The sequence below is a fragment of the Diplotaxodon limnothrissa genome, linkage group LG7 (genome assembly GCF_057381915.1).
Source record: "Diplotaxodon limnothrissa isolate DT_005_m linkage group LG7, D_limnothrissa_male_GT1.1, whole genome shotgun sequence".
NCBI classification, from domain to species: domain Eukaryota; kingdom Metazoa; phylum Chordata; class Actinopteri; order Cichliformes; family Cichlidae; genus Diplotaxodon; species Diplotaxodon limnothrissa.
The window spans coordinates 16,852,327-16,875,810 of NC_140602.1; the positions used below are offsets into that span (position 1 = coordinate 16,852,327).

General features: G+C 40.7%; 1 protein-coding gene across 2 annotated transcripts in view; it reads left to right on the top strand.

The window, feature by feature from the left end:
• Window positions 1–23,484, top strand: part of LOC146628088 (cGMP-inhibited 3',5'-cyclic phosphodiesterase 3A-like) — a 94,610-nt gene that overhangs the window by 45,565 nt on the left and 25,561 nt on the right. For both annotated transcript variants that reach the window (XM_085357565.1, XM_085357566.1), the window contains exons 2-4: window positions 10,019–10,069; window positions 20,112–20,372; window positions 22,243–22,400. In XM_085357565.1, coding sequence (XP_085213691.1) covers window positions 10,019–10,069; window positions 20,112–20,372; window positions 22,243–22,400 — 470 coding nt within the window. The remainder of the gene's footprint in view (window positions 1–10,018; window positions 10,070–20,111; window positions 20,373–22,242; window positions 22,401–23,484) is intronic.

The window sequence follows — 23,484 nt, forward strand, 5'->3', positions numbered from 1 at the left end:
CAATGTGCAGATTGCAGAAATATACATAAAAAAAATCGGTGGCTTTACCACACTCAGTTTTTCGACATCTGTGAACTACTAGACAGTCATTAAATTAAAAAATAATATTAAATAAATAAAACTAATAAATAAAAAATGCACACATCTTACTGATCTCTGCAGTCAGTAACATTACACATAAAGTGCAAACATAATAGCAATTGTATAAACACACACACAAACACGCCTTTAAATTAAAACTGGCTGAACATCTTGATTATCTGCAGTAAGTAACAGCAACACAGCACAAACTAAAGTGCACAATGAGTATGGCTCAGCTAGCCATAATCATCCTAGCTCACAGGTTTTTTGCTAGGAAGACCAGCATATCTACTTTTGCTGGCTTTAAGGATGAGCGAGTGCAGGTCACTATATTCCCTCCAGTGCTGAACAGACGCTCTGAGGGGGCACTTGTGGCTGGCACACACAGATATTTGCGGGCCATCTTGCACAGTCGTGGAAAGTGAATGTTGTGCACCTTCCACCAGGCTAAGGGATCATCCTCTCCGTCAATGACAGGGGTCAACAGGTAACTATTCAACTCTGCCTCCACGACATCTTCAAGTGGCAGAGGCAAAGCTGAAGAGGCCGCACTGGTCCTCAGACGGTCGGGTAGGCCGGATGTAAACGGCCGTGAAATTGGACGGTCTAGCCTTCTGATTAGCGTCACCGCTGTCTCGGTGGAGTTTAATAAACTCGGCCGTCTGCTTCTTGCTATCTAAAATATAACCAGACACTGGTGTAAATTCTCGACTGTCTCATACTTCTGTTTAATAAGTTTTCTGTTTGACGTTTAGTCAGCTGTGTGAAAACCAAGGAGGAACCCACCCGGGGGATTAATAAAGTTTTATTTTATCTAATCTAATAACTTTAATCTCAGCCAAACCGATTTACTCACGAACAAACAAAACACTGAAAAAAGCCCAACAATAACATTTTTAGGTTGTCTAAGTGACTTATATATTACGTTTAACCCGAGCAGCGAAAGTCCGCGGTGATCTGAAAATGATGTGCCGGGAGTTGTGCTGTTCTCGGCCGCATCAGTAACCCTCGAGCTCCCGGCTAGCTATCGAGCTGGTGGGTAGCAGACGCCTCCGAAAACGTCGAAGCACTTTTGCAAATATGCGATATCTTGATAAACCGAGCAGATATTTGATGTTTACACAACTACTTTCTCGCCTGAAAATATGTTAAAAGTTTATTTTGTGACCCAGAAAGATTAGTATGAGTAATTTTAAAACTTAGTAGCGGCCGCCATTGTTGGAAACTGGAGTTTGGCTGGGCCGTGCTATGAATTCTGGAATATGGTAGGCCACGAAGGACACACCCGACCCATCCTTCAAATTCGGGGAAAAGGAGGACGCATTTGTCGGCTACATTCGGAGGAGTCTACGAATTTGGACAGCCTTCGGCGCGTCGCTGTGACGTAATCGGTCTACAAATGCGGCCTCAGGAGGATGCAGCCCATGAATTTGGACATGTCCAGAGTATAATCGCAGCCTTTGCGGTTAGAAAATTGCACTTGATCATGTCGCGATATTATCGCAAATGCGATATATCGTTCAGCCCTAGTGAAGGGAGTATCTGCCATCAAACAAGAAGACAGCCGCATGTAACTACGACAGTGTTTGCTAGTTCACCTTACATGCATTAATGTAATATCGTGGTTAGCCTACTCAACGTAAATTACACACGGACAACATTAAGCTACTCACGCAGAGAAGAACGGCTGCTGCTGCCATCATCATCCTTCATCATTTCTGCTACACTGGCAGGGCTAGGGGCCAGGACTCTCCTCTTCGGGTTTTTGGGGGATGTTGCAAACTCCGGGTCCGATAACAGGCAACCCACCCGCAGTAGATGTGCCCGGTGTGAGGTCTCGCAGCAAGCTATCAAATACGGCACATTTCTCGGTTTTTAACAAAATGCTATACGTCGCCAGGTGTTTCATTAGATTCGAGGTGTTACCTCCTTTGACAGTATCACAGTATCAGCTTAAAGCACTTGTTGCAGGCTGCTGAGTTTGTATCTTTTGCTGTGAAGTACAGCCAGACTTTTGACCGCTTCGCCTTGGGCATTTTTAACCTGTAGCTCTGCTCTAAAAGAACGTACGTACAGGTACCTGGGCCCGCCTACTGCGCTTGCAAAGGTAAAATGATTGGCTAGAATCCAAAGTGTATGACATCTCAGGAAAAAAAAGCACCGAAATAAAGCACCGAAATATGCGCTGCTTTTCGGTCTGGTTACTACCGTTTATGCCATAATGGCACCGGATACCGGTACCCATCCCTACTGGAAATGCTGAAACTGTTTCTGTGCCTGTGAAAGTGTCTATGTGTGTGTGTGTGTGTGTGTGTGTGTGTGTGTGTGTTTGTGTGTGTGTGTGTGTGTTTGTCTGTGTGTTTCAGTGGTCCCCTCTCTGATGAGTAAAGACAGAACACAGAATACAGGCCTTGCTGAGTCAGACCTGTGAATAAAAGATGAAATAATGTATGCTCTGGAGGCACAATGCAGGCATGCATGCAAAAAAATCCCTTAGTGTTTTCATAACATGCATTTCCCCAATCTGAAATTATCTTGCAGCAAAGCTTAATTTGTATTCTCGAGCCAGATAAGAGTCATTTCAAAGAGTACAGTTCCACGCATCGCTATTTAGCCAAAAATAACCCTGTTAAGAAATTCTGTGGGGTTTTCTTTGGTTTTCATGTAAAGGTCAGGTCGGAATAGGTTTGTTATTCATCTGTTCATTAACTTTGAAAATCCTGCTTGACATACTTTGCGTCTTCCAAAAGAAATATTGCCTCTTGTCCCAGTCAGACTTATGGCTTCATAAAAAGGTTTTACAGTGGAACACTGTAACACCCACTCCTGCTGTTGTCTGAGACCATTTTTCATGGCTTAAAAAACACCACTGAGCAACAAAATAGAGCAAGCTGGATTAACTCTTCTCATTTGCTGACATTTTTTGTCATCTGGCCTTTCATACACAAATGTGTAATTCACATATGCTTCATTATATATGCAAATTATTTTGCAAGACAAAGTAGAAATGTACAGTTTCTATTCTCTAATGAAAGTTCAGATCATGTAAGAAGCATGTAAGAGAGAATATCTTTCTGGTTAGCTGTTCAATACGCAGGTGTAGTCACCTTTGGGGAAAATACCCCACAGCCATGGCTTTATTTATCTGTATGGTAAATGAAAGTATTTAAATGAATTTTAATGTCGTAACTGATTTTGTTTGACATAAGCCTTCAAAAAAAGTGTGCTGTTTCCTGAGCACAGCTACCGTTGTTGACGTACTGTACACTGTTCAAATCAGTTGGGAATTAAACCGCACAAAGCCCACTGGCACCTTGCAAACCGAACAGAGTAAAGGCTTGTAAAACAAACAAACAAGTGGGGCTGCGCTCCCTTCTCAGCTCTCCAGGACCCAGCAGCAATCCTGACTGTACTATTATACACTAATGGCTTTGGCATGCTGTTTTTGGTATAGGCTGCCAGGTCTGCCCAGCCAGATCCCCTCTTTTTCACCCCGTTGCCTGTGTGGAGCTGGGAGCTCATAAGCAAGGAAAAACAGTGTAATGTTAGCAAAAATAAATAAATAGGTGTCAATTTTACTCATGAAACACGTCTGTAAAGTCGGTATCAATAATGTAGGCCTTCACGAACAGATTTTCACTGTCTGTCTGACATATTTCATATCATTGTCTTTGAAACCTTTTAGCTCAGAATATAGGGTACCCGCACTGAGGTTTTCTCTGGGTCACGGCATCCTTGTCGTGTGTGCTTTCACCCTCAGAGACTGACAGATCTATCTCTGGCAAAGATTCATACAGTGGGTTTCTTCTAGGATCAGCCAAAGTCTCTCCCAGGAAACATAAAGAGGATAAATCCCATTAGCCGCACGTTTGAAATTATAAGCGTCTGAGTAAGAACATGTCACAGGCAAGAGAGGGGAGAGGGAAAAGCCAGTGTGCACATGCAGGACTAATGTGAGAAATATGTCACGGATCACGCTTGAGCTTGTAAGCTTTTTAAAAAAAAATATTTTTGTGATTTTCTTCATTAATTGAGTGCTTTGCAGGAAAATGAATGTGTGCGAGAGAGTGTGTGCACACATTTAGATGTACATGTGCTAATAAAGTATGTTCCTCATTCCCCGCACACAGCCCCCTCCTCTGCCCTTGGCAGCCCACCTCAATAGTTCCCTTCCCTCTAGCGATGACGCAAATGACCCACGATGACTGACCCCCACGGTAAAACCTGTAAATCATTAGCCAGCATGAATAGGAATGACTCTCCATGCACTCAACTCAGCCTTCAGGCAGAGAAGGATTTATAAGAGTCCTCCCCAACTGCTACACTTGGGACGGATGTGGCAGAGGAGAAGGTGGGGTGAGGCTTTTGCAGTCACCTGGACAAGGAGCCACACAGTTTGGATCGCAATTTTTTTGTGCGTCTGCCTAAACAGGCTGTAGTTTCGCATTAAACTTTAGCATACACATACCGTTCAAACTATCACCCTTTAATTTTGGTTTTTATCCTTTTGAAAGTAGCTTGTGTCAAGACACATTCATTAAAGTTTACAAAGACATGTTTAAGTCATATGATAGCTTGCTTAACGAAAAAGACAGTAGAGATTACAATACAGGGTAAAAAGAAAACCTCAATGATCACACTTGTGCACCATTATGATTACTTTTATCATTAACATGGGTCCAATTCTCCGAGCTAAATGGACTTTATCTGTCTAGATTTCAGGGCGAGGAAATTATAACAAGACCCTGGTAAACCAAGCAGATCGATCATGTGTCCAGAGTGTAGCTGGTAGATAACTAAGATATTAAAGTTTATCCTGAGAAAACCCCTATATGATTTGGTCTAAATTCTGTGTTATATTCCAAATGCTACCATTATTAAATCCTGATATTATTGCATATTTGTTATCACAATATACTTATTTTCTAAAATGTCTCTAAAACTCATAAAACAAACAAACAAAACTTTTCAAAGGGCGTCCCAGGAGAAACCGTACTCGTGACACTAATCATGAGAATACCTCCACCTGCAGGTGTAAAACAAGACTACACCTCGTTGTCAAAGGTAGGGCGAGCAAAGTAGAGTTTTACTGTGGTTCTAACACCCATGAAAGGGAGAATAAAGTTCTTTGATTGTTGCCTTGATGGTGTCCTTAGGGCTAAGCCGCTATAATTTCTGAAGCTTTCACATAGAAAGACTTAGTAGAATCTGACCTACTTTCTTTATGTCAGCTAGAGTGAAAGCGAGTGCAGGGATGTCTGAGTCAAACACTACAGACATCAGAATATCTTTGACACAGTGCACAGATAAAAGAACAAAGGAAAATAAAGAAAGGAAATACTCAGAGACCTCGAGGCGGTGGGTGTGTGCTCATGTATGAACGAGTTCGCGTGCGTGTGTAACGGACATATGTGTGAATTCATGACTTTGCAGACCTAACCGTAAGTGAGAGTTTAATTGGACACAGAGGTGCTTCATTAAACCTTTGGGTCAAGCTCACTGGAAATCCTGCAGACTGATCTTTTGGCCTCACAACAGCACCTTAATTAACCCGACCATCCTGAAAGACCTGGACACAGCTCTTTTTCTCCCTCCCTCTTCTCTAACAGGGTGATCGGCTGGCACCGACTTCTCATCCCAGCTTCTAACAGCCCTATATATATATATATATATATATATATATATATATATATATATATATATATATATATATATATATATATATATATATATATATATATATATATACAGGATATTACATAATACACTATTATATAAATATGCAGAACATAATGAAAAAAAAGAAAGGAAATAACCCATATCGTTGTTCAAAATAATTCATCTTGTTTAACTTGATAACAGTGGGAAGTGTTTACTGTGAGGCTTCTGGTTAGTCACAGTAAAAGTGGTGCTATAGGTGCTGCTGCTGCAGCTCCCACCACTTCACAGCCACAGAGATGTGGTTCTCAGCTGGATATTGGCGGGAGCAAGTGAAACAACAAGCATATTCCAGTAGTTTGTTTGTGCTTTGACACCATGGTGTTTGCCCAGCACCTCAGAGGCACGGCAGCGTGCCATGGTGGTAGAAAGGGCATTTTCTGTATACTGGAATCCACACAGCTGCCCTCTTAACACTCTATGCTTGAGGACGGTTGGGAGTTTACTTGGCTGGTACTGTTTGAGCCATGAGATCACAGCTTGGTTGGGATATTGTGCCTGGCTGATCCCCATTACAGTGTAAGAGCATCCTTATTCATTCTTGTAATGCGTTATGATGCAAATCCTGCTGCGCTGCATTTTACAGTCAAATGTGATCAGTTATTTACGCGAGATAATTAGAAATAAAACTAAAATAGCTGAGACGCGAGCATATAAATTGGTTAGTGTGGTTTTATTTATCAGTGCTGTGTAGTTTAAATAGCACTCACACCATTTCTCTCTCTGGCTGCAGATTTTACTTTTGTGTTCATGCCATGCTGCTCTGCACCATGCAGACCGATGTCCTTAAAGAGCTTCTTTACGCTTTATTTCCACCTATTGTTGGCGTGCTTCACTGTGATTGGTGCACTTCCTTCAGAGCAACGAGACCAGAGATGTGACTGGCTAAGAGTCACTTTACTGACCACCTCACCCTTTTGGTTTAAATTCACCTTCAGCCAGTCCTTTGAACTTTATGTGCAGCTGCAAATAAAGGAACCAAAATAGCAGGTCCTGTGGGTCAGGCAGATAGACAGTGTCAGCTTTTTGTCACAACTGAAAATATTGCCTTCCCACTCCAATTGGCAAGTAGTATAAATGCAAGAAGGACTGAATGTATAGTGTAATGTGGTTACTTGTTCCTGTTACTTATTTCCATCTTATTTTACGGAAGGAGCCTCAGTCTGGCTGCATCTTATAAAGTGAAGTAATCTGCTATTACTATTACTGACCACTCATTCAGATTATAACAAGAGTCTCATAAAAATGCCTCGGAGCTTATTGAGTGCGTCATGTTATTCAGGTAACTACAGCAGAAAGTCTGAAAGAGACGACTCTACTTTCAAATCACCACCATTAGACCTGGCTTATTCTGACTTATGGCCCGGAATAATGAATCAGAGGGTGAAACAAAGGGCACAACTTCTACAAAGTTGTTATTTTTCCCAGTAGGTGTACTGGAGCTTTAGAACAAAAACAAGTCCATTTGAAAGTTTTACTGCTTCAGCTGTGTTATGCTGTCTGGACAGTGTCCACGAAAACCAGGAGATATCTAAGAAATCATTCATGTGTGGTTTTACCTCTTCAGAAATGATACTGGCAGTGACCTTTCATGTGTTTTAAGTATTATCTTTGACCACTCTCCTCGATCCCTTCGAAGCAAAGCAAACATAAAGCAAAACCAAGACTTACTTTCTTTCTTCTAGTTGCTGTAGATTGTATACACTGATGTTTAGTCATCTAGTTCTTTTTCTTATAGACTCATATTGTTGCTTTTTGCCTCTTTAAAACAGATGATGTGTGTGCGTTTGTTTGCTTATTGTTTATTCTAGCACTGGCAGCTTGTATTTAAAAGCATAAGTGATTTTCCATCTGTGGTTAAACGCACACACACATACTGGCATCCAACTGCACCCACCGTTTGAGAAGAGCAGCTACTGTACATGCACATGTATTAACATTTTTTTTTTGAGTACTCTCAGAAAAAATAAACTTCTGTGGCCGGGGAAGTCACTCTGCGCAAGAGGCTATCGGCACGACTCAAATGTTGTGCTCAGCTTAGGTATTGTGTGTGGGGTTTTTTTTTGGCACATCAAAGGCAGCGTGTAGACTTCTGTATAGTCTATGTCCGTCTCTCAGAGCAAGGAGATGAAAGGTTGGGTTATATAAGATCGTCAAACAGAAAGGCTGTTTACTCGTGTGCGCCTGGAGAGACTCACTGATACTAGGACTTTCTAATGGAGTTCGACTCTAGCGCAACTGTAGAGTAGCCTACTGCCAGCTCCATACTGTAAGAAAAGCTGTCATTAGAGCTGTAAAGAATAAGACAAATAGCACTGACTGGGTAATACTATTGTCTACAGTGATTTACATCCACTGCATGAACTGCCTTTTACACATTTGATTGTTGACTTCCTTTTGTACTCTATCGAGTATAGCTCTGTTAGTGCATGAGACAGTATGTTCAAGCTCGAAGGAGTTTAAAGCAACTCACAGATGTTATCGTGCATACAGTCATTGCCAAAGCACAAGAGTATGTTTTGGGTAAACCCTTCACATTGTGTTTTATTCAACATCCTAACTGTAAAACTGTGGCACGTCAGCTGCACCTAAAGAGCGATTTACATTATATAGCAGTGACCTTGTTTGCTCTCTGTCACGGTCACCACATTTTGTGCTGCAGTACCTGTCGAAGCTGTTGCTTATTAAAGCAATTTAAAGCTGCTGTGACTCCTAAATTCAAGACCTTAAAAACTGTTTCCCCTCACTGCTAAACAACCTACTACTTCTGACTATGAGCGATGGATCCTGTGCGACTTTCTCCCAAATTTGGAGCTGCTTCTGTTTTCTCACATGAGAAGTTTCTGTCTTTGCTTCTTCTTCTTTTTTCACAATTTAGAAGTAGGTAGAGCTCAGATGGAAAAAAGGATTTGCTGGATTTTAGCAATACTTGACTTCAAGTGTGGTGACAGCTGGAGGGTTGTTTGCTTATTTTGGCCACTGTCAATCACGTGTGATTAAACGGTGCCCACGCAGTGCAGATGAAGTGTGAAACTGTTCATAGATAATACCCAGAAGCTTTATTACCAAAACTTTATTTTTGATTGCTGCTTATTGAGTATTAATTATTTAACGTTAAAGACACATACTTTAGATTTGAAGTACCCAGTAACAAAAACAATAACCTGCTTAATTTTTTTCAGTGATTTTGTACACCTGGCCGTAAACCGAGGCATTTTTTCCCAATTGTAAAAAATGACACTTAAAATTAACAAATTTTTTTGAATAAAAATTTAAATGCTGTGAATAAAAAAGCAAATTTTCTGTTGGCCTCCAAAGTGTAGTGGGGGTAAAATCCCAGTTTATTAAGAAGGTACAATCCCAGTTCATTAATGGGTACAAGAAGGCAAAAAAATATATAAAACTAAATTACCCTAATTGGGCAGCAGTAACAATAACTCTAAAATTGCATTTGTTTAAAACAAAGCAGCACTGTGGGGGAAAAAAAGCTAAACAACAGCGCTGCCCACACAAGCCCACACAAGCCCACAGCACCGGCAAATGAAAACCCACTGTTTTCCTAATGTTTTTACTCACAGCCTGACACAACTCAATGACCTACACTGACACAGTAAATTACACCTGAATTATCAAATTGGCTCTTATGCTGGAGCCTCTTGCCTCAGTGTGTGCAGCAGCAATTTGTCAAAGCAGCCTGCTGGGGTTCTCAGGACTTCTCACTTATGGGGCAGAAAGCCCTAACAGAGCCAGTTGGGCAGAGGGGTGGCTAACGTTGACTTGGCTCTGCAGTGTGCCCACCAACCATCAGTGACAGTCGCTGCACTCCTGCATTTAGTTACTCCCAAGAAGGTGGAAAACGGGTTTACAAGGCCTGTGGGAGGACACAGTGGCTGGTAATTAAACAGCGTAAAAATCCTCAGCCTTCAACAGCCCCTTAGGCGGTGAATAAGAGCTAAAGTAAACCAAACCTGACTGTGAAATTGCATTAGACGTCTGTGCTTAATGGAAAGTGAAAAAAATAGACAAAACCCATTTTTGCTTTTATGAGCGTTTCCATTTCCCCCACACTTCTTCCACTTCTTTGCTTCTTTTTCCTTTCTATTCTGCTTGAGCAGAGTTTATCTGCATTATGGTGGCGCTGCTGCTGTTGTAGGAAGCGAACAGAAACAGGATGTGCAGGACTGTGGTTTGAACATGTTTCTGTTTTTGTTTCCCACAGATGCTCCCCCGTTCGGATTGGGACCACAAGAGAGGCTCCCGAGGATCACAGGTTAGCAGTGTCCACAAGAAAAAGAAAAAGAGAGACAGAGAGAAGAGAGAACAGGATCTACATCCCCGATCTCTAGTATTCGCCTACATGCACCTTATAAATGACGCAAACACCATAAACCCTACCGCTAACTGGCCTGTTCACACCCACTTATTTTAGTAGTGCTTAAACAGCATTTCTCTTCCCACCAGTGTCCTTGTTGCACTGTTAGTTTAAAGGACGCGTGCATGTGAGTTGGCTCTGAGGAGCTGCGAAAGCCACCAAAGATCAAGGGAATAGTTCAGTGTAGGGGACGCAGCTTGTAGAGGGCAGGCACAGCCACATCCTCGACATTACTGTACCATCTCCATCTTTGTGTGCGCATGTGTATGTTTAAATTTATGTATTGAGTTGCTACAGTGCCACAGGGCAGGACTCTGGAGGACACGGATAACAAACAATGCCCTTGGCACTGGCGTGGCCGTATACACTATGCGTGTGTCCTGTACTGCATGGTCTCCTATCAGGAGGATATCCTTTGGAAATAAATAGACGCTGTGTCTTTGCTGACGATGTATGCTTGAGTAGCAACAGATGTTGCAAAAGCTGTAGTTCAGGGTAAGGCAGAGTGGGGGGATAGTGTCAAAAACTGTACAGAGCAGGATTAGACTTGAAAATTACAGCATATAATTTAACAAGAGATACAGCTAATGCAGTTTTGCTAAAATCAGCCTTACAGTAAAATCCCGCTCCCCTCACGGAGAAGAAATTTTCAATCGCATGCTACCCTCTTAAAATATTGTCCGAGGCCAGCGAGCACATATTTTTTGATTGATGCATTCCCTTAGCTGCCATTTAGATTCAGTGGTCAGTTCTGTCTTTTTTATTTGGACTAGTGCAGTGCATTCGTCAGTGGAATCCTGTAATAGTCCAAGGACTGACAAGACATGTAAGAAGTCGGGGCTTATGTTGGCATCTCTCTCCATCTTGTGGCTATTTTCCCTTGGCTCCGCTGTCTTGGACCACGTTGTCGGTCAGAGAGGCCGGTTGCACTTCACTATAGCACCTCATAGCGTGTGTAAATCACACAGAGAGAACCGGAGCGCTTGATTGATCTCCACTGCGTCACATTCGCCAACATGCACACATTAGCAGGCTCATTTTCCAAACCACATCTTCTTCTTCTTCTTTTTTTTCTTTTCCCCCGTGCAAAGCTTGCGGTGGATGTTTTAGCTTAGGAATTGACAGTGAAGTTATGTATGGAAAAGAGCTTTTTAAATATTTGTATTCAACTTGGAGATACATCGGTTTTGGAATATTACCCGAGGAGATTATCGGAGAAAAGAGTACTTGTAGGCCCAGATTTTGTGGATGTTATTCTAAATTACAGCATGACATCGCAGTCATGTAGAAGATTTTTCAGAAATCGCTGTGAGCGCTTCAAACACTGATCAACATTTTTGAAACTGCAAGTTTGGAAGTTGGAAAATTTCTCTGACGTCTTTCTGGTTGGTCCCATAATAAGAATCTAGTAGATTATTTTCTCATTACGCGGTGTCCTGTGGCAAGAGTGAATTTAAGGGTGATATAGAATGAAAACACTGAACTACTTGTGCTTTTGACTATCCAATGCCTGAAAAAAATAAATAAAAAATGGAATAATATAGATGAATTGCCACTTTTAAGACTTAGTTTTTTCAAATTACTTTTAATTTTAGTATATCTGCTCATATTCTCTAAACACATGAATGTGTGCACTGATGTGCTCATGATGAATACATTAACCTCTGGTTTTACACACACACACACACACACACACACACACACACACACACACACACACACACACACACATATATATATATATATATATATTCTTATATATCCTTTTTTTAGCTTCTGCCTCTACCACTCTGTCTCACAGCTTCTGTTTTTTGCATATTAGCTATATTAGTGGGCTCCTTTGCTGGAATTATACACAATGAAATATGTGGAAGAGAAATGTGAAGGGTCAGTGGGCTTGACCTTTCCCAGTAAATCATAAATGAGGCAGTTATGCTTTTTTGTTTTGTTTTGACACCTCGTACAACCTCCCAGACGAGCCACGTTTTAATAAAATATATAATAGCGTGTAATTGTACCCTGGCTGCAGAGCCGGGACCTGGCTCAGTCAGTCGGAAGGTTTGTGAGGAGAGTTGGGTCGCAGTGGGGCCGAGCGTTGGTCTGAAAGTGAGAAGGGTAGTGCTGCTTCACGAGCTTTGGCTGGGATTTCGGAGCGTCTCAGTGGAGTTTTGTGTTACCCTTATGCTGTGATTCATACTGTATCACTCCTCTGTTATTCTAGAGAACATCGTCGTCTCCCTAGCTTCTGTTCGCCTAATCCAACCCGACAGATGCAATCAAGGCCATTACGTTAGCTGCGCTACCACTGAAACTGAAAACTGCATGGTAATGATTATTTCAAAGGTGGTCAAAGTTTTGGGTAAATAAAGTCAAAGTAAGGAACACACTAAATTATTTTCAGATATATTCCCCAGCTTCTTGCTCAGCACATTCTTGCTCTTCCCATTTTTCTTTTTTTTCTTTCTTTTTTTTTTTGCGTGGGGTTAATTGCAAAATAAGCTCTGCAGTATATGTACCTTATGAAAAAGCAGAGTTGCTTACATTATTGCCGGACCTTCAGCTTCCCTCTGGGACACATTATATTCTCACCATTGCACAATTTTCAGAGGCCCACATATCACTGTTACTTTACTAGAGGCTCAGATGACTGTATGTTTAGATGAGTGAGCCGAGAGGTTAAAGGTGCATCAAGTGGACTCTCTCAAAAATTACAAATATGTGACCTTCCTGTCTGTGTATTCCATTAATAATCATCATTAGACAGAAGGATTAGGATTTTGTTTGTTGCACCGAGTATATTTCATCTGTCATCCTCAAAGTTTTTGGCAAAAGACATGGGGACACAGCAGGAACACCAGTAATCATATTTCCACTGTTCTGGGTGGTTGCACTGGTCAGCAATGTTGTTTGTAACAGCTAATTCTCCAAAATGTACAGTTTGTGCATATATTTAAAATTAATTAAACATAGTGTCATAGGCCTTTAAATTAACTGTTTATCGTGAGGTCAGGTCATCTTCAGGTTAACCCCTACTAAGAAGCATCCGCTAATAACACATTGTATTTTGCGGTACATTTCTACAGCTAAACCTACCTACACAATTGCGTATAGGCCATATATTAGTACAGAGGAAAAAAAACAGACTCTCACTCTTCAGGAATGATTGCTGGTTTGTTTTGAATGGCCCTCAGTTTAGTTTATATGAACTGCTGCTCGGGTGCTAATCTATGGCATGGCTATTGATGTACGGTTCTAAAGTGTGTTCACATAAACAATTAAGACCATTGATCATGTGCACTGCTGTTATTCATTGTACAATGTCATAACAGACTGTTCATGCATGGTTTAGTATATGACTTAGCTTTTTGAGCAGTCATAAATTCTGTTTATTGATGATGGTAGTCAGGTTTACCTAATGTAGCATGTCAACCCCCTAACAGTTCGGAGTGTGTGACTAATAGGGCACACATTTCTGGTAATTTTGTGATCAAACTAGGAGGATAAATTGGTGGTTAAGATCAGCAAGCTTTTTGTAAAAGGTTAATGCAAAACATGCTTTATAGCTACAAGCAGGAGTGTAGCCACGTTTGTCAAGCCTGGAGGCAACTGTTGTTGTGATTAAATTGAACTTTTCTGTTTATTTTTAAACAACTATCGAGTCAGCAAAATTAACTTAGTTAACATAGACTGTAAATAAAAGATGAGCTTAACCAGCACAAGGCCTCCCACTGTTTTTTGGACTTTTAAATAATTATGGCTGACAGGATCTTTTGAGAGCTGGGAGTAGCCATATTTAGACGAGAGTGGAGTGCAAAGTAATTGGCTAACTTCAGCAAACTTCGTTAGCAAGCTGCATTTACAGTCATGGTTAAAAAAATATTACACCTTCTTTATGGTTTTGCATAGCAGGACATAATTAAAAAAAATCTGCAAAAAAGAAAGTCTTTAGCGGGTCTTAAAATGAGATAAATACAGCCTCAAATCAACTCCAAAACACAGCATACTACACCGTCTCATTATTTATTCAACAAAAATCAACTGAATTAGTTAACACAATGCCATAAGTGGACATCCTAGCAAAGGCGTGAACGTCCCAGCAAATCCATCCCAAGATCAGACCCTGCAACGCTTGGAGAAACTCTATGTTAGTAAATACAAATCGTTATTATTCTTAGTAAGGATTTTATTTGACATATTAAAAGATTTGTGTTCAAATTACTAAGGCAGCCAGGCTGTGATATGTATGCTCAATGATTCCAAGCAGAGCAGCAAATCTACAACAGAATGGCAGAAAAAGAGAAGAATCGAGGTGTTGCAACGGTCCAGTCAAAGTCCAGACCTCAACCTGATTGAAATGCTGACCTTAAGAGAGCTATGTGTAAACAAATACCCGTAAACCTCACTAAACTGAAACAACACTGTGAAAAATAATGGGCCAAAATTCCTCCACAACCGTGAGAGACTGATAAAGTCATATAGAAAATGATTACTTTAAGTTATTGCAGCTTGTAAAAGCGGTTAGACAAACTACTGAATCATGGGGCGCACTTATTTTTTCACACAGTGCTTCTGCTTTTTGGCTCAGTGTTGTTAAATAATTAATAACACCATGTACCTTCTTGTTGATCTCTTAGCAAGTGCGCAAACTTTTCTAAATTTCAAACTTTTAATAATTGTGAAGGAGAATAGCATAAGTTCTTTTTTAAAGGAATAACCATATGTACGATGTACTATTCCTAAATGTTAAAACCCATTGTTTGAATATATTTGATCATTATTTAGTTTACAAACACGCATGTGTCTAAGTGAAGAAAGGTCTATTTTGTAGCGGTCACATCTGTCTCCAAGTGAAGCCTGCCTATGAATTAGACCAAACATCTAACCTTTACACAAAGTGCTTATATAATTTTTGGATATTACATAACTCACTTACAATGTCATCTATTCCAGGACATCCATTGATGATTCTCAAGTGTTATGTTGCAGACTGTTGAAACATTGGGAACATCGGGAGGTATTTTCTGGGCAAGACGCATCTTTTGAGGCATAAGTAAAAGCTGAAAGGCAGGGATAGTTGGGATTTCACATTCTTTATGTTTCCTACAATGTGCTTTTAATAGCTCAAAGTTTAAACTCCTCATGTCTAAATTTTATATAGGTCTCACAGAGCAAGGGAATGGCTTAAGTGTTATAGCAGACAGGCTTCGCTAGCTTTTCGAGTAATAGAACTACTACGAATTCCACTGTGTCCAAAAACTCCCACCTCAAACACTAACCCAGCACCTGGAGTCTTTCACTACGCTTGAATGTTCATGTCCTGCTCTTAGCTTTAAGTTGCTTAATCTAAGTTCAGTTTCAGACCCGGTGCTTTCATCATTAACATCCAGACTGTGGAATTCCCTTCCTCAGGACTTACGATCCGCTGATTCATTGATTACTTTTAAAAAACAGCTAAAAACACATCTTTTTAAAACTGCCTTTTGCTAACTTTGTTTGTATTTTGTCTTTTTAATCTGTTATATCTTGTAAAGCACTTTGTGATCTCTATCTAGAAATGTGCTATATAAATAAAATTTTACTTACTTACTTACTTACTTACTCTTATGGCCACTTAGTCATGCAGTGTTCATATTCCTTACCGAGTGTTCATCTGTCCTTGCATTGCATGCTTAAAATGATGCCCTCTCTGTATTCACTTATCAGACTTTAGTGCCTTCTTTATGTTTTCACTTCGCTTCGGAGTTGCGGCTGTCGCGTGAAAACAAAAGACAGAGTTTGCAGAAGTAGCAGATGAGTTTGCGTGTGTACGTGCATGTGCGTTTGGAGCCACTGAGACCCCCTAAGGATCACTGTTGTTTTTGTCCAGCCAGATGTTTTTCAGCCACCATACTTTTGTTTAACCCCCTATTTAAATCAGGCAATAAATGAGCTGAAAGACAGGTGTTTACATCTCATGCTCGCAGTGTAAAGTAAAAGAGTATAGGAAATGTGAGCGGGACAACAGAGGGCAGCGGGGATAAACGATGATCTGTCCAGAAGTGTTCCATTCGCCTTTTAGAGGATGTCTGCGTGTCATCATGCGTGGGTCACCCTATGTGGAGGACTTTGCTTAAACTCAGAGAACACATGCCTTTTGTATTCTTGCAGACCAACAGGAAAACGTGTATAAATACACCAACTTATCTGATAGGATACTAGGAAAACAAAATGCGAGACCTTCTCTGTTCCCACAAGAGGAGACGAATGAAAGGTATACACGTGTTGTTAACGTCAACCGCTTGCTACTTAGCCAGTGTAAATAAAATAAATCTGGGTGCCCGGCAGCTGGTGTCAAAGTGAATGGGACACTGGGGGGAGAAAAAAATCTGATAACATTCTTTGGGGGAAAAAGGGAACTCGTGGGCTTATTAGATAAATTAGCTGGCAGCCAGGACTGACCTGTGTTTAGCTGTGGTTGTTCAACTGCTCAAGGCACAGCAATTAAGAGTGGGTTGTGAACTTTTCACTTTACCCTGTGAAAACAAGGCTGACTCGCGCAGCGCCGATGCCTTGAAAGCTGTGCAGCAGACGGTCAGAAACAGACGATGGCTGTTGGCCATCTGAGAGGTCAGGAGTGAGGAGGCCAAAGGTCAGATTCTATTTGAGACACTGCTAATGAGTCCATTCAACAAGGATCAAGTAATCCACATCTGTGCTGAACGTGTTTCAAACTTATGTTGTTATGCGGATAGTTAACAGGCTGCTAGAATATCGAGGTCTACTACTGTGAAGTACATCGCTGTACTCCTCCTTCTCATGTTTTAAAAAGAGCCATATAAGGCAAAAATAAAGACTTTGATCTATGAGTGGATGTAAGTTTGCGTGTTTGTATGTGTGCCTGTGTAACACCACAGCTATAAAACAAACCCTGGCAAAGTCTAACACTACTACTGAATATATTTCTATACTTAATAGTGGCACAAAAAGGACTATTTCTTGTTTTTATATCTTTATGTGTTGGGTTTGGATCTTGTTTATTTATGCGATTGGCTACTTAGCATTTGTATAATTTGTTTTCTGATGTTGTTGTTTTTTCCTGAACTAAATGCACATTTCAAGGGATTTCGCAGCGTCACTCTACATAAAAGATATGCTGTAAAAGTTGAACAAAGCAATTGATGACTTTGAACTTTTTAATAATTTTTTTTAATGATTATATGCACAGACACCACTGGAAAGCAGGAAAATCAAGATCTGTATATTTTTAATGCTTAAGATTTTATTCATAGATTGTTGTCTCATTTAATTTTTCAGTCATGTTTTAATGCCCCGTAGAAAGACAGCATTGAATTAAAATGCATAATCCTGAATATATACTTAATCCCAAATTTCTATTTAGTCACTTCTGAAACACACACACAAGCCACCAACACTGCATTTACATATACCATACAGTAACATCATGACATGAATTCAATTCATATCAAATCAATTCAACTCGGTTTTATTTATGTAGCGCCAAATCAACCGTTGCCTCAAGGCGCTTTATATTGTAATGTAAAGACCCTACAACAAAACAGAGAAAACCCCAACAATTACATGACGCATATGAGCAAATGCCTTGGAGACAGTGGGAAGGAAAAACTCCCTTTTAACAGGAAGAAACCTGCAGAAGAACTAGGCTCAGGGAGGGTGGCTATCTGCAGAGGAGAGGATGACAGGACAAAGACACAATGGAAGAGAGCCAAAGATTAATGTTGTCTAATGACCAGAGATGGGCAGTAACGCGTTACTTGTAACTCGTTGCTGTAATCCGATTACTTTTTTCAAGTAACGAGTAAAGTAAGGGATTACTATTGCAAAAACGGTAATTAGATTACCGTTACTTTCCCGTAGGAACGCTGCGTTACTGCGTTACTAAAACCGTGATTTTTTTGCAGAATGTCTCATGACAGTGACGTAAGCGAGTGCGCTATTCGTGGCAACAGCTGTGTGCAGATCGACAATGGATCACATATCGAGTGCAGGAGAGAGTATGAGCGTGCAGCGTTTAAAGCGTGGAAGTACTGACCTTACTTTAAGTTTGATTCCATAAAAAGTGACAAAAACATTAGCGTCCATTAGCGTTGTGCGTGGGAAGAAAACTTCTTTTTACAGTGAAAAAAACCCCCTAAACTTCCAAGCAAGCACCGAGTGCGCTACCACGTAATGGGAAATTCACAGAGAAACTCGCGGATTCTTCAACTAACCGCTGCAGCACACCTGCACCAGTGTAAACCTCCGCCTACGCCACTCCTGCTTTACAGGTGAAAATAGAGCAACAGGACCGCTAGTCTTTGACTTTATTTATTTTCTGCTGTGTTTTACTTGCATCTATTTGAAAGACTGAGTGTAAACGCAAAAAAAAAAAATTATATGTGCTGGAATGTGCAGAAAATAGGTTTAAATGTTAAACAAATATCTTCCAGTCAGAGAATGTTGCATATAATTAAATGTTTGCTTGATGCATAAAGTTAAAAGATTAAAACTAATAAAACAAGTTTTAAAAAGGGACTTTTCCATTTGATTACATTTTGTATGATGGATTATGCAGAAAAAGCAGAATTGGGCTGAAAGATCTATCGCTTTATCACCTATTCAGGTTGTAAATCGTGTTTTTAAAAAGTAACTAAGTAACTAAGTAATTAATTACTTTTGAAAATAAGTAACCAGTAAAGTAACGGGGTTACTTTTTTGGGGAAGTAATCAGTAATTGGTTACTGATGACTTTTTTCAAGTAACTTGACTACTAGCAGAGTGCTGTATAAAGACGTGCCATTCATATATTCCAAACTGTTTATTTAAAAGTTCAAATTCTTAAGGATGCACTGGAATTCAAGACTGAAAATCAACAGATACCACAGCATAAATTGCTAGAATAACAACTTGCACAATGATCTGACCACCACCAGTAGGCAACATGGGGTTAGTATCTTGCCCAAGGATATTTGGCATGCAGCCAGGAGGCAGCCTGGGATCGAACCACCAACCTTCTGATTATTGGCTGACCGGCTCTGCCACCTGAGCTACAGCCACCCAGATAAATATTAGCCACTGACACTGGCAGGCCAAATAACATCCAGTGATTATTTGGCATGTCAATGGATTCCCTTTGATTCTAGGACTTACAGGTCTTATAGTTTTTAAAGGTTTTATAACCCCAACTCCGAAAAAAGTTTTAGGGCACTGTGTAAAATGCCGTAATTTGCAAATCTTATAAACTCACATTTTATTCACAATGGAACATAGAAAATGTTTATATGTAATGTTTATGTTTAAACTGAGACAATTTACCATTTTAAGAAAAAATGTTAGATTTTTCATCTCATAAAATGTCTTCACTTGGTGAAAGATTTATGTGTGCTTTAGTATTGTCTTGCTGAAATATGAAAGGCCTTCCTTAAAAAGACTGCTCCCTTTCCAGATGAGCTAGCTGAATAGGCACTAATACACCCCCCATGCCACCAGACATGAAGGCTTTTGAAGTGTGTTTTGGCCAGAAAAACAGTGTTTCTGAATCATGTTCACATATGGTCTCATCTTTGTGACTTGTGTTCACAGACAATGATTTCTGGAAGTGTTTTTTCTCAGTCCATGAATTCCATGACAGAATGTTCCAGTTTATCCTAAAAGTAGTCACTAAAAAAGAAATTGTCTTAATGTAAAAACACCATCTAACCTTCAGCATAGTTTGACTACCAGTTCTTTAGCATAAACAACAAAAGAAATTCAGGTGTCACAGTTAACCACATTATATACTCAGAAAGGAGCTGCTGACATAGTTTACACACCCGCTCTTCATGCCTGCCATCGAGAAGCGGAACACGGCCGCTATCAGACTCAGCCGTTAATTAGCATCAGCTCACATCAGCTACTGTTGCAATGATGATTAACTCTTCGTTGTCTCCTTGTCATCCTACAGTCATCAGGCACAACTGTCATGGTGGACATAGCAGTGATGGGAGAAGCCCATGGACTAATTACAGACCTGCTGGCTGACCCCTCTCTCCCACCCAACACCTGCACGTCGCTGCGGGCCGTCAGCAACATGCTTACCACCCAGCTCACTTTCCAGCCCCTGCACCGGCCACGCCCTGCCCCCCTGCATAACCCCAGCGATGTCTACACCTGCTCTGACTCAGAGGAGGTACCTGAGAAAGGAGAGAAGACATCCATCCACAAGGTAACAAAATGAGTTAACACAAAGAAATGTAGCCCTTGGAACCAAAGATGAAAGAAGGGATATTTTTCATCCTTAAAAGAAAAGTCAAACGTGTTAATCAGAAGTAGTCAAGAGGCTGAAACAAAATAATTTTATTTGGAAACAGTGAAATATTCCTTGGATGGAAATGTGGTCCACCTTATTAAGGCCAAATGATTTATATACCACACAGCACTCCCCACACATGTTAATCTTTTAGCCCATGTTTCAGCTAATGAGTGCTTCCTGCTCTCAGAACTTTTAGCATCAAATGAAGGAGTATTTTTGTAGAGTTGAGTGAAGAAAAATAGAGCGCTTGGAGCACTGTTCTTCCCTTCATAGCTGCAGCTGTGTCAACATGACAGATGTGCAGAGCCATACAGAGTGTGTGCGCACGAATGTGAGGAGCGGAGTAGAAGAGGAGAGGCGACATGGAGGTGAATGTATTCCTCTAAAGGCTGCAAAGACTGACAAGCGTGTAAGCAAACCTGGACCTCCTCCATGACCGTCCAGCTATGCGATACCTGTTCTGGCCGTTGTGGAAAGTGTTGTCACGTCGCTGGTCTGACAGGTGCACGTTTACATCATCTGAACTGTGGAAAAGTAGTCAAGATGAACTGCACCTGTGGAGTAGCCTGCGAAACTGTGCTCATTAAGACTTTCCTCCCCCGAGGGACAATGTGCCCAGTTCTGCCTGCCCAGGAGGAGAATAACAGGAGTGAAGGTTTTCCAAGCTCATTTTCTGTCCAACACAGGCATGTTCTCTGTCTCCATTGCAAAATGGCAACTCCATTGAAAGGGCTACAAAAAAAACCATGAATGACAAAACAAATAACTACTTGTTAAATGTTGAAACTCACTCTGCCCTCTTAAACGGTTATACAAATGATGAAATGTCGACACTGCTGTGTGTGTTTCTGTGCCATGTATTTCTGTTTTTGGTTTTAACGTGATAGGGCTTTCTTTATGGAAATTTAAAATTACAGCCTTGCACAATTTTACCATTGGAAAAACATAGATTTTTGATGATAGAAAAAATGGTAAATATGGTTGTATTCATAGCAGAAACAAGATTTTCTTTTAAATTTGTGTGAATGGAACTAAGGTTACATCAAAGCTCTAAAGGTAATGTAAGTGAGATACATGGCTCCTAATGCTGTACATGAGTTTGTGTGTCCTAGCACTCAGCATATGAAGCCTTGTTGTGAATGGGCTCATTCAGGATTCTAAGGCAATCTTTAGTAGGTCACTCTGCAGAGGACGGAGAAAGAGAGTCTGCCATGTTTAGAGCTGCTGTGCCAAATGACTGCATGGCACAGAGCAGATGGAGGCATTGCACGGGCACAGACTGGGAATCCCAGGGAAGGAAGAATAGAGAGAATAGACATAGAAAGCCTGTGACTGACAGAACAAGACAAAAGAGACTTACAGAGAGAATAAGAAGCAGAGAGGCTAAAGCCTATATGATGAAAGGCATCTGCACAGTGCTATATAGAGCCACAGCTGCCTGCTAATGTCCGATGCGGGGTTTATTCTCCTTGGATCCAGCGAGGCAGATTGTGAAAAATGTTCCAGGTTATCACCAGCGTCATTTGTTTCAGATTGGCCAAGTGCAGAAAAAACAACAATCTCATCCAGATGATTTATTTGCCTGGAGACAAAGCAAACAAGCATTAACTTTATCTTACAGGTGGGAGTATTTTTAAAGCTTTTATCTATTTAATACAAAAGCAAATAGTCATGTTTTCTGACCCTGCGGCCACTCACTGATTTCGATTTTTATTAAACAACAAGTGATAAGATAGGTTTCCGGGGTGGTTAACTGTGTATCTGTACTGTGCATTTTGTGCAGCGTCTGAGGCGGAGCCTCCACCCCGGCCTTCTGAGGAGGATCTCTTCCACGTGGACCACCACCACCTCTGCCACAGGACTTCCCACAATTGAGCCGGGACCCGTGCGAAGGGACCGCAGCGCCAGCATCAAACCCTATCATGAAGCACTCACGTGCAGGTACCTGAGCCACAGCTGTTTCACATGCACCTCCTGTATTTTTAGACCCCAGGTTTTAGTCACTTTGGTTACTTTGTTCAAGATTTGGCAGATGTAGTTCCACTTACACCTTATGGCTTGCTTTTTCAAATCCCTGTTGGGAATTTTGTTAGATTTTTAAATAAAGGAATAGGAATAGAATAAGTCCTATTGTACTATAGATATACACGACTGAGGCACAAACACACTAAGGAGGGCTCCTACAATGCGAATCACTCTGAAGGATATTGGGTTTTTCAGCATTATGGCTGTAGTCATACTAAAGCCATCAGTGTCAGTGAAAAGCAGTGGCACAGTTCAGAAAAGGATGTGTGTGCAGTGGGAGCCAGAATGGAAATATGTCCCACAGGCGAACGCATTAACCTGAATAACTAAGACGCACATCAACCCTGAGCACATTAGTGCTGAAGATAGCACAAGGCTCACGCTACACAGAAGTATCATGGCTCCAAAGTCGATCTGTGAGCCTTTCATAGAATAGACAGTGTGTGGTTTTATGGAGGTGTTTTCAAGCTTTTTGTACTTTTTAGGAGAAATATGATGCAGGATGGAGAAAGTTAGAGGTTACATAAGTCCTGATAAGCATTTGTTTGCATACAGTACTAAAGCAGATGCAGTGAATCTGATGGGAAGTGCTAGGTTTTTCTGTTTTTTTCCTCTTGGTTTTTTTCCCCCACTAAATCACATTGTTGCATCAAATCTTGAATAAACACAGGATCCACATGTATTAAAGCTGTTGTGGTTACTAAGTGAATTGTTTAAGCACAATTTACTGTGATCAGTGCAGAGATAGCATTCCTTACAATTACTTTGTGATTACTGTAACATTATGTTTGGATTATCTTAGAGCAGCACAGGGGAAATTATGCTTTTTTCATGAATTTCAAAGGAGTTTCAGCTTGAAATTTTTCAGCTGTGCATGCTCGCATGAGTTTTCATGCATACAGTATTTCTGTGACGCAAAAGCAGCACTAGACAGCACATACGCTCTGATTTTAAAATATTAAATATGCCTCAACAAGAAAGAGTCTATTAGTGTTTCATC